Source organism: Rhinolophus hipposideros (assembly GCF_964194185.1).
Source record: "Rhinolophus hipposideros genome assembly, chromosome: X".
In the NCBI taxonomy this organism is placed as follows: Eukaryota; Metazoa; Chordata; class Mammalia; order Chiroptera; family Rhinolophidae; genus Rhinolophus; species Rhinolophus hipposideros.
In genome coordinates this window covers 94,588,765-94,601,321 of record NC_138046.1, presented here as the reverse complement: position 1 = coordinate 94,601,321, position 12,557 = coordinate 94,588,765, and the positions used below count along the sequence as shown (strand labels likewise).

Below are 12,557 nucleotides of genomic sequence, written 5' to 3'. Positions count from 1 at the left end.
TATGCTATACCCTACATCCCCATGATTACTTTGTAACAATCAGTTTGTACTTCTTAATCCCTTCTCCTTTTCCACCCACCCTCAACCACCCTCCCATTTGGCAACCATCAAAATGTTCTCTGTATCTATGAGTTTGTTTCTGTTTTGTTTGTTTATTTTGTTCTTTACATTCTACATATAAGCAAACTCATATTGCATCTCTCTTTCTCTGTCTGATATACTGCACTCAGGAAAATACCTTTCAGGTCCATCCATGCCACCACAGATGTCAAGAATCCATTTCTTTCTATGGCCGAGCAATATTCCATTGCATATATGTACCACCTCCTCTTTGCCCATTCATCCATTGACAGACACCCAGGCTGCTTCCATATCTTGACCATTGTAAACAATGGATCCACACGTCCCCTCAAAGAAGCATTTTGGGTTTTTTTTTGGATAAATACCCAGAAGAGGCATTACTAGGTCCTTCTTTGTCTCTTGTTATAGACTGTTTTAAAGTCTATTTTGTCTGGTATAAGTATGGCTACTCCAGCTTTTTTGTTTGTTAGTTTGTTTAAATTTTCATGAAATGTCTTTTTCCTATCCCTTTACTTTTAGTCTGTGTGTCTTTCGATCTGAAGTGAGTTTCACAGGCAGCATATGTAAGGGTTTTGTTTTCTTATGCATTCAGCCCACCTATGTCTTTTGATTGGAGCATTTAATCCATTTACATTGAAAGTAGTTGATAAATATGTGTTGCTATTTTATTATTCATATTTTTTGTCTTCTTTTTTTTTTCCTTTTCATCTTGAAGAAGTCCCTCTAACATTCCTTGTAATACTGATTTGGTGGTGATGAACTCCTTTAGCTGTTTCTTGTCTGGGAAGGTCTTTCTCCTTCAAATTTTTTTTTTTTTTTTTTTTTTTTACAGTGAAAAACGTTTGTATTTAGAATTAGCCAGCTGGACTCAGTTTAGATGATCCCAATTTTGTTGGCAACATCCAAAGCATCGTAGTCAGGAGCCAGCCGAACATATGCCTTCTTCTCTCCATCAGGCCTGATCAGGGTGTTGACCTTGGCCACGTCAATGTCATAGAGCTTCTTCACAGCCTGTTTGATCCGGTGCTTGTTGGTCTTGACATCCACAATGAACACAAGTGTATTGTTGTCTTCTATCTTCTTCATGGCCGACTCGGTAGTTAGGGGGAATTTGATGATAGCATAGTGGTCAAGCTTGTTTCTCCTGGGAGCGCTCTTCCGAGGATATTTAGGCTGCCTTCGGAGCCACAGTGTCTTGGGCCTTCGGAAGGTGGGTGACGTCTGGATCTTCTTTTTTTTGTGGCTGTGGATGCCTTTTAGGACTGCTTTCTTTGCCTTCAAAACCTTCGCTTTGGCTTTGGCTTTGGGAGGGGCAGGGGCTTCCTTCTTCGCTTTCGGCGCCATCTTCGTGAAAAGGGTTTTTTCTCCTTCAATTTTAAATGATAGCCTTGCTAGGTAGAGTAATCTTGGTTGTAGATCCTTACTTCTTATCACTACGAATATTTTGTACCAATTCCTTTTGACCTGCAAAGTTTCTGTCGAGAAATTAGCTCACAATCTTATGGGAGCTCCCTTATAAGTTACTAGTTGCCTTTTTCTTCCTGTTTTTCGGATTCTCCGTTTTAATTGTAATGTGTCTTGATGTGGGCCTGTTTGGATTCATCTTGTTTGGGACTCTCTGCACTTCCTTGGCTTGTATGTTTATTTCTTTTGTCAGGTTAAGGAAGTTTTCAGTCATTATTTCTTCAAATAAGTTCTCAATCCCTTACTTTTTCTCTTCTCCTTCTGGTACCCTTATGGTACGTTACTCTTGATGTTGTCCCAGAGGTTTCTTAAAGTATCCTCTTTTTTTTTTTTAATTCTTTTTTCTTTTTTCTGTTCCAATTGGGTGTTTTCTGCTATTTTGTCTTCCAGATCACTGATTCGATCGTCTGCTCCATCTAGTCTGCTGATGATTCCTTCTAGTGCATCTTTCATTTCAGTTATTATGTTCTTCACTTTTGAGTGGTTCTTTTTTAATGGTTTCTATGTGCTTTTCTCTGCTTGCTATCTCTTTGTTGAAGTTCTCACTAAGTTCCTTGAGCATCCTTATAACCATTATTTTAAACTCTGTGTCTTGTAGGTTGCTTGCCTCCATTTAATTTAGTTCTTTTTCTGGAGTTTTCCTCTGTTCGTTCATTTGGAATGTATTTCTTTGTTTCCTCACTTTGGCTGCCTCTGTGTTTGTTTCTATGTATTAGGTAGATCTGCTATGTCTTTCAGTCTTGGCCAGGTGGTCTTATGTAGTAGGTGCCCTGTGGGGCCCTGGCACAGTCTCTCTGGTCACCTGGGCTGGGTGCTCCAGGAGTGTCCCTTGTGGGGGTTGTGTGTGCCCTCCTGTTATAGTTGAGCCTTGATTTCTATTGGCACATCTGTGGGTGGAATTGACCCTCAGGCTGACTGCCTGAGGGTTTGGCCATGTCCACAGCTTATGGAGTGCTGTGTGGGTGGCTTAGCCCACTGAGTGGAATTTTCCCCAGTGGGCTCTCGTGCCTGTTGAGATCACCCTTTGTGTGTGCCACTTGTGGGGCTAATTGGGTGGTGCTCTGCTGTGGTCTGAAGCCACCTCCAAGTATGTTGGTTCTGGGGTCTCTTGGCAAGGGCTGCAGTGTAGGTCCAGGTCACCCACTGCTTGTGACTAGCCATGACTACCTGGTAGGAGCTACAAAGTGATCCACAGTTGTTCATTGCCTGTGCTAAACTTGGAGGCACTTAGAAGAGGACACACTGCAAACCAAGGACAGTTGCCACTAGTACCAGGCCTGGGGTAGCTCCACAAAAAGCCAGGACATCCTGAGGCCTGATGTCACCTGCCAGCTCCCTTACGATTCAGCTTCTGATAAAGCCTCATATGGTACGCAAGTTGGGTAAGGCAGGGTCTCAGGGAGTCAATAGAGTGGGAAGAGTTGTGTTCACCAGGTTAATGTACATTCTGGTTTGGTGCCAGTCCTGAGCCTGGAGCTACTCAGCAAAAGTTTCAGAGCACACTGAGGCCAGCTGCTTCCCGCCTGGGGCCCACGGACCCCTCTAGTTTTCCAAAAAAGAGTGCAATGTGGGTGGGGTTGGCTACTCCCTGAGAAAGTGCCTCCGGTGTTGGGGGAGTTGGGTAAGGTGGAGTCCCAGCGGAGGTCATCAGATGAATTCAGATTCAGATTTAGCTGTGTGGGGGAGGGCTCAACACAGGAAAGATGGGGGTCGCCTGCCGGCTGCATGGGAGAAGGACCTCACACAGGAAAAATGGTGATTGCCTGCCAGTCCTCACCCCACAGCCACACAGCTCAGTCTCTCCCTATATGTCTCTGACACCCCGAGTCACTGTCCCTCTACTGCATCCCAGGGTGAGTGCCTGCAAGTGAGTGAGTCTGTGCATAGGCTCTTTAAGAGGACATCTGGGTTTCCTGCAGCCTTCTGTCCCACCCAGATACCCCACTGTTTTTCACAGCCAGAGATTGTGAGAGCTCCTCTTGCTGGCACCAGTACTCTAGGCTGAGGAGCCTGATATGGGGCTGGGGTCCCTGACTCCTCCAAGGGCAACCTCCGATGGCTGAGATATCCCTCCTGATTCTGAACTGCCATGCGGCAGTGTGGGGCCAGCCTATTCTGCATCTTCTCCCCTCCCACTAATCTCAATGTGGCTTGTTCTGTATATCCTTAGTTATAAAACTTCTGTTCAGCTAGACTTCACATGGTTCTCCAGATTAATTGTTCTATGATCTAGTTGTAATTTTAATGTGTTCACGGAAGGAAGCAGCCACAGTGTTTATCTACCAATTATTTTCTTGTCTTTTGCTGATACTTGTGAAGTGTACTGGTCATGTACTTGTGGAGTGTCCTTTGATTTGGATTTGTCTGATGTTTTCTCATGAGTAGATTGAGATTGTGCATTTTTGGCAAGAATACCACAGAAGTGATGATGTGCCCCTCTCATCATATTGGGGGTTACAGGATGTCAATGTGTCTTATTACTGGTGATGTTAACCCTAATCATTAGTTAAGGGGGTTTCTTCACTGCAAAATTACTATTTCCCCTTTGTTATTAATACATATCTTAGAGAACATACTTTGAGACTATGTGTATATCTTGTTTCTCTTTGATCTTTGGCCCACTGATTTTAGCATCCATTAAATGTTGCCTGTGACAGTTATGACTGGTTTGTTTGTATTTCCCTTATTCCTTCCACATTTATTAAATGAAATTCTTTTGCAAGGAAGAGCCATTTCTTCTTATTTATTTATTTATTTATTTATTAATATCAGTATGGACTTCCGGGTATTTATTTTATTATTTATTATATGGGTTATAACCCAATAGTGTCATTATTTTATTGCTCAATTTATTCTAATTTTGGCCATTGGAAGCTCCTTCAGGTTAGTTCCTATGTCCTTTCCACATGCTTTTATTATTTTGTAAAAACTTCCTTATTTTACTCATGCAGAACTTCTTGAAGAGACTTTTTTTATTGAAGGGACTATTTACAAAGGTGTTGTCAGGATTGTGGGAATTAATGGGATGTTGATGCATCCAGGAACCAGCAACAGCAAGAAGCTATTCACACCCATATGTCCTAAGGAGTAGGTGCAGGAAATGATGTTACTGGAGCCTAGGGAGAGCTGCTGCCATGAAAAGGGGCCACTTGACAGGAGCTGTGCCATGGAAGTTTCCAACACTGCCAGAACCACAGTGGGGCAGAAAGCAAGAGGAATAAAGACTCCAACTTCTTTCCCTCCCCACCTTTCATCCTATGTGTCTCTTTCTGACCCGGCACAGAAATGGACAAGGTATTCTTGCTCCTTGCTGTGGACTGAACCATGTCCCCTCAAAATTCATATGTTGAAGCCTTAACGTCCAGTGTGATGTTTCCCCGAAAATAAGACCTACCTGGACAATCAGCTCTAATGCATCTTTTGGCGCAAAAAATAATATAAGACCGGGTATTATATTATATTATTATATTATATTATATTATATTATATTATATTATATTATATTATATTATATTATATTATATTAGACCCGGTCTTATAGTAAAATAAGACTGGGTCTTATATTACTTTTTGCGCCAAAAGACTCATTAGAGCTGATTGTCTGGCTAGGTCTTATTTTCGGGGAAACATGGTATATGGAGATGGAGTCTTTGAAAAGTAATTAGAGTTAAGTGAGGTCGTGAGGGTGGAATCTCCGTGATGGGATAATTCCCCCAAAAGAAGAGACCAGAGAGTTCTCTCTCTCTCTCTCTCTCTCTCTGTCTCTCTCTCTCTGTCTCTCTCTCTCTCACGTGAGGACACAATGAAAAGGCTGCATCAGGAAGAGACCCCTCACCAAAACCTAATTGTGCTGGCACCCTGATCTAGACTGCCAGCATCCAGAACTATAAGAAAATTTCTGTTGTTTAAGCCGCCCAGTCTGAGGTATTCTGTAATGGCAGCCCCTAGCTGACTAATACACCCTTTGAGGTGACAAATACCCATACCAAGCCCCAGTTCTAGGGGTATGGTTCATTGCCCTAGGCTTTAGAGGGCCTAAAAGGTCAAGGATTGTGGAAACCATGGTAAAGCCTCCAAATTCAGGGGTCTTGGGGGTAAAGTGCCCAATCTGTAGAACTGGGGCAGATGGAAAACGTTTTCATTCTTATTGAACAGCTGCACTGGTATCTTTTAACTACAGCAGTAGGGATGTAGGCTAGATAAAGAAGCCCATGCTGGTGGCAAAACTACTGAGCTCCAGAATGGTGCTGAGGTGGGATGAGACCATTTTCTATGGGCTTATTTAGAGCTTTGTATGTTTAATTATTCTGATAATGAGAACTCTGTGGAATTATCCTTTAGGAATCAACAAAATGTATCTACCCAAACTCAATAGATGCATTTTCTGACTCAGCAGTTCCATTCCTAGGTATATACCCAACAGAAATGCAAATCTATGCTTACCCAATGACACGATACTACAGGTATATATAGAGAACCCCAAAGATTCCACCAAAAAGCTATTAGAACTGATAAGTGAATTTAGTAAAGTAGTAGGATATAAAACTAATATTTAGAAATTGGTTGCATTTTTATACACCAATAATGAACTATCAGAAAGAGAAATTAAGAAAATAATCCCATTTACAATTGCATCAAAACAAAAATCTAGGAATAAATTTAACCAAGGAAGTAAAAGACCTGTACTCAGAAAAGTATAAGACGTCGAAGAGAGAAATTAAAGAAGATACAAATAAATGGAAGCATATACCTTGCTCATGGACAGGAAGAATTAATATAGTTAGAATGTTGATACTACCCAAAGCAATCTATAGATTCAATACAATATCTATCAAAATACCAATGGCATTTTTCACAGAACTAGAACAAATAATCCTAAAATTCATATGGAACCATAAAATGCCCCAAATAGCCACAGCAATCCTGAGAAAGAAGAATAAAGCTGGAGGTATCACGGCACCTGATATCAAACGATACCACAAGGCCATAGTGATCAAAACAGTAAGGTACTGGTATAAAAACAGACACATAGATCAATGGAAAAGAATAGAGAAATAAATCCATTGAATCTATGAAAGAGGAATCAGGAATATACACTGGGGTAAAGACAGTCTATTCAATAAATGGTGGTAGGAAAACCAGACAGATACATGCAAAAAAAAAAGAAAAAAGAAAAGAAACTGGATTGCCTTCTTACTTCATACACAAGAATAAACACAAAATGGATTAAAGACTTTAATATAAGACCCAGAACCATAAAACTCCTGGACGAAAACATAGACAGTGAACTCTCAGACATTACCCTTAGTAATATTTTTACTGATATATCTCCTCAGGCAAGGAAACAAAAGGAAAAATAAACAAGTGGTACTACATCAAACTAAAAAGTTTTTGCACAGCAAGGGAAACCATCAATAAAATGAAAGACATCTTACTGAATGGGAGAACATATTTGCCAATGATACATCTGATAAGGAGTCAATACCCAAAATTTATAAAAAACTCATACAACTCAACACTAAAAAACAAACCATTCATTTAATAAATGGGCAGAGGACCTGAATAGATATTTCTCCAAAGAGGACATATACGTGGCCAATAGACATGCAAAAAGTTGCTCGAAGTCACTAGTCATCAGAGAAATGCAAATAAAAACCACAATGAGATATCACCTTAGACCTATCAGAATGGACAGCACCAATAAATCAACAAACAAGTGTTGGTGAGCATGTGGAAAAAGCCTACTCTTGGTGGGTAGCAAATTGGTGCAGCCACTATGGAAAACAGTATGGAGGTTCCTCAAAAAATTAAAAATAGAACTACTTATGACCCAGCAATTCCACTCCTGGGTATTTATCTGAAGAAATCCAAAACACTAATTTGAAAAGATATGTGCACCCCTACGTACACTGCAGCATGATGTACAATAGCCAAGATATGCAAACAACCTAAATGCTCATGAATAAACAATTGGAAAAAGAAGATGTGGTACATATACACAGTAGAAAATTACTCTGCCATAAAAAGAATGAAATCTTACCATTTGCATCAACATGAATGGACCTAAAGGGTATTATGCTAAGTGAAATAAGTCAGGCAGAGAAAGACAAATACCATATGATCTGACTTACATGTAGAATCTAAAGAACAAAATAAATGAACAAACAAAACAAAAACAGACTCATCGAGGATCTCGAGAGAATAATGCTAAGTGAAATAAGTCAGACAGAAAAAGCAGAGAACCCTATGATTTCACTGATATGTGGTATATAAACCAAAAAGAACAAGACAAACAAATGAGAAACAAAAACTCATAGACACAGACAATAATTTAGTGGTTACCAGAGGGTAAGGGGGTGGGGGGTGGGTGATGAGGGTAAAGGGGATCAAATATATGGTGATGGAAGGAGAACTGACTCTGGGTGGTGAACACGCAATGGGATTTATAGACGATGTAATACAGAATTGTACACCTGAAATCTATGTAAATTTACTAACAATTGTCACCCCAATAAAATTAATTGAAAAAAAAAAACAGACTCATCGATACAGAGAACAAACTGATGATTGCCAGAGGGGAGGGAGGCTGGGGACATGGGGAAAGAATGGTGAAGGGATTAAGAAATACAAATTAGGGGGCTGGCCCAGTGACTCAGACGGTTGGAGCTCCATGCTCCTAACTCCGAACGCTGCAGATTCGGTTCCCACATGGGCCAGTGGGCTCTCAATCACAAGGTTGCCGGTTCCACTCCTCGAGTCCCGCAAGGGATGGTGGGCTGCGCCCCCTGCAACTAACAACTGCAAATGGACCTGGAGCTGAGCTGTGCCCTCCACAACTAAGATTGAAAGGACAACTTCACTTGGAAAAAGTCCTGGAAATACACACTGTTCCCCTTCCCCAATAAAATCTTTTAAAAAAATGAAAAGAAGTACAAATTAGTAGTTACAAAAGAGTCACAGGGATATAAAGTACAGTATGGGGAATATAGTCAACAATATTGTAAAAACTATGTATAGTGTCAGATCGGTACTAGACTTATCGGGGGAATCACTTAATAAATTATTAAATGCCTAACCACTGCGCTGTATACCAGCAGCAACTAATATAAATTAATTTATTTTATTTTATTTTTTTTTTTCACTTGGCAGGTGTTTATTGAGCACTCACTGTGTAACAAATACTGGTCTAGGGATATAGCCACTAACAAGAAAAGTGAGGGCCTACCTTCTGGGAGCTTTTTTTTTTTTTTTTTTTTTTTTTTTTTTTTTTTAATTAATTTGCCATATGACCCAGCAATCGCTCTCCTGGGTATCTACCCCAAAAATATAAAAGCATTTCTCTACAGAGACACGTGTACTCCAATGTTCATTGCAGCTTTGTTTACGGTGGCCAAGACATGGAAACAACCAAAATGTCCTTCGATAGATGAATGGATAAAGAAGTTGTGGTACATATACACAATGGAATACTATTCGGCGTTAAGGAAAGATGATATAGGAGCATTTGTGACAACATGGATAAATTAATTTATTTTTAAGGCGGGTGCAGCTCAAAGTGGCCCATGCGGGGATCGAACTGGCAACCTTGGTATTAGTAGCAACGCAGCTCTAACCAACTGAGCTAACTGGCCACCCAATATAAATTAATATTGAATGTCAACTATAATTAAAAAAATTAGCCACTGGGATATAAAGTACAGCGCATAAGGAATATACTCAATAATATTGTAGTAACTATATACAGTGTTAGATGGGTAATAGACTTACTGGTATTATCACTTTGTGAGGTATATAAACATCTAGTCACTATGTTGTTTTGTACACCTGAAACTAATTTTTAAAAATCCCCAAACAAATCTATGTTTACCCAAAGACAAAAATGTTCATGGGAACACTCTTCATCATAGCTCCAAACTGGAAACTGAATGCCTGTCACCATCAGGGAACAGAGAAATAAATGGTGTATTCACACAATAGAGTACTATACAGCAATGAGAATGAATAAGCTATTGACACAACATGGTTGATTCTCATAATATTGAGAGAAAAGCAAACAAACATAAGAGTCCATACTGTACGGACTTTTATGGACTCTTCCATTTACATGAAGTTCAAAAAAGGCAAAATGAATCTATGCTAGAAGTCAGGATAGTGGTTATACGTCACTAAAGTTTTTCAAATCCATGGTAACAAATGATTCGCAGGGTTATGTCATTTTGTGCACATCTGTTATCTCATTTTTTGCTCTTTTTCATGCCAACAGTATTTTATTGAGATACTATTAGGTTGATGCAAAAGTAATTGCGGTTTAAAAGGTTAAAAACAATTGCAAAAACCGCAGTCACTTTTGTACCAACCTAATATTTACACACAGCAAAGTGCATGCATTGTAAATGACCAGCTCAATGAGTTTTGCCACATGTATACACCTGGGTAACTCATACCTAGATCAAGGCACAGAACATTCCAGCACTCCTGAGAGTTCCCCCACATTATTAGCTCCTTTTACCTTCACAAAAACCTCAGGACAGCAGAGTCTTTATTTGTCCTACCACTGAGGAATATTAGCCTGAAAGACTGAGATCTGGATGTTGCCCATTGCCTCATCAGGTGGCACTGCTGTGATGGCAGAGGGATGGCTGAGAGGCCCTCGGGAGCCTTCTCAGCACCCTGCATCTCGAGCTTGTATCATTAGCCAATGTGCTGACTTCCTGGAAAATGAGACACTGTCCCCCTTTCTACATAGCAGGACAGGGAGCTGGGGTGGCGGGGGTGGGGGGGAAGGCATTGGTTCATTTTCTTTTTAAATGTGATATACTGCTTTTTTAATAATTATGGTTGTTAGCTGAATGAAAACAAATCATAGCTAAAATATTTTCAAACAATAGGAAAATATTTGGGTAAGTTATGACACAATGTTTTGAGTACTCAGACAATGTATTACATTTTTGTACCAACTGTAAATGCAAAGTTGATAATGAAATCAGGGAACTGAAAGGTTGATAGGTGTCTCAAATATATTCACTATCTTATAAATTTTAGACAAAGGAGATGAGAATAGAAAAAAACCCAACATATACACCATAACAATCTTTTTTTTTTAATGACTTGCAATTTTAATTCTTTTCTAAAAGCATTTAATTCTGGTTATTTTCCAGAGCCATCTCACAACCTTCAACATTCTGGACAATGCCCTGAAGTCTGAGGCTGTCAGTGCCAGGTGCAGTGACGCTAGTGCCAGGCTAGAAACTGGCCCCAGGAAGGGAGTGGCCCCTAACCTGTCAAACTGGGTGGGCAGGGCATCTGGCGAGGATCAGGCAGCCCCAATCCACTGGGGCTGCAAAGGAGGGAACCCTGGAATGGGCTCAAGCCGAAGCTTCTAGGAGGTCAGTGGGGGTGCACTCGAGTCCAATTCTCACTGCCCCCAGTCCTGGCCTGGGACTGGGTGAGGTTTGAGGGCTGACCCTAAGAAAGCTAGAGCAAACAGAAGGTGCATGGTGAGCTTTCCTGTGGAGTTCTCCTTCCAGGTCAAAGCCCTTTCTTAAACAGGCTCTATTCTTAGGACACAGCTCTGGGGACAGAGTGTGGGCACCTGTATGCCCTCTGTTCTTCCAGGGTGACCCGTAGGCTCAAGTGGGACAAGGACACCCTTGCTTACTGATCCTCACAGCTCTGGAAGTTTCTTCACCCTCTTAGGAAGGAAACGTTCTCTTGACCCTTCTAGTCAGGATCAGAGTTCCCCCACCTACTGGGACTGGAACTCTGTTCTGGAAAGCCAGAGGACTGCTGGGCAGGCAGGAGGAGAGGCCTCCCTGGTTTTCCCTCAGGGCAGAGTCCCCTGTAGCCACACTCTCACTGGCTCCTGAGAGTGGGAGGCTGAGGAGCTGGGTGACTCATCCTATTTCTGGGAAAGAAAGGATCAGAGGTTCCAATGGCCTTATTTATTTATGACAGATCTGGATGAGGAGGTGACATGAGAAACATACAAGGGCTTGAAAAAATTTAGCAAAGTCTGGGGCAGCAGCCCATGAGGAATCCATTAGTTTTTCCATTAAAAAAAAAAAAAAAAGCCTTCATTCCAAAGCCACAAATTAACTTACACCATGTTTTCATCTCCTGACCAAGGAGTACAATTCCAGGAAGCAGGAGAGGGAAGGCCTGTGTGGCTGATACTTGATGAAGGTCGGTTGTGAACAGCTATTTATTCTCAGTAATTATTTCTACGTAGACCCATTTCGAGGATTTGCTGCTCTTTACATGGCAGAAAGGATATAAACCCCAATTCCTGTGTACAACAGTCACCCTCTCTCTTGTCTGCTTTTTGACTGACACACGGTGTCATGCGGGAGACCCTGCTCGCTGTGCCATGTGTCGTGCAGTCTGTGCTTGCCAGCCACCATCTTCTTGCTAGCCCTCATTTTCTGCTAGCGTAGCCACAGCAGTTATATTAGTGGCCAATGGCTTACGGGTTACAGCTGACGGCCAACTAGCCACAGCTGATGGCCATCCAGTCACAGTTGATGGCCATTTACTATCCGAGCCAGCACCTTTCTATGTGAGGCCGAGAGCCTGGAAACTGCTTTCTGGGGCTCTGTCCCCACACATGGTAACCCTAGCTTGTCCTCCCTGGTACTCATTGACAAACCCAGGGTATCGTGCAGGACGGCCTGCGGGGTCTCAGCTCCTGCTCCCCACATAAGAACGCAGGAAATGATGAGGCCAAAAAGGAACACCCACGGAGCCATAGATGGAGTCATACTGCTATTTTCTTGCTGGCAGCACTATAGTCTCACTGGAGGCTGCATCCACACTGTCCGCAACCCGCCATCCTAACTGCAGTCCGCGCTTGCCAGCTCAGCCACCATCTTCTTGCTAGCCCCCATTTTGCTGCTAGCGTAACCACAGCAGTTATATTAGTGGCCAATGGCTCACTGGTTACAGCTGACGGCCAACTAGCCACAGCTGATGGCCATGAAATCACAGTTGATGGCCATTTACTACCTGAGCCAGCA

General features: G+C 41.7%; 1 protein-coding gene across 1 annotated transcript; it reads right to left on the bottom strand.

Moving 5' to 3' along the window:
• Positions 1-912: 912 nt before the first annotated feature.
• LOC308494753 (large ribosomal subunit protein uL23-like) lies at positions 913-1,434 on the bottom strand. Its single transcript, XM_081042676.1, has one exon. The coding sequence runs from the start codon at positions 1,423-1,425 to the stop codon at positions 955-957; it is 471 nt and encodes a 156-aa protein (XP_080898802.1). The 5' UTR covers positions 1,426-1,434; the 3' UTR covers positions 913-954.
• Positions 1,435-12,557: the final 11,123 nt, after the last annotated feature.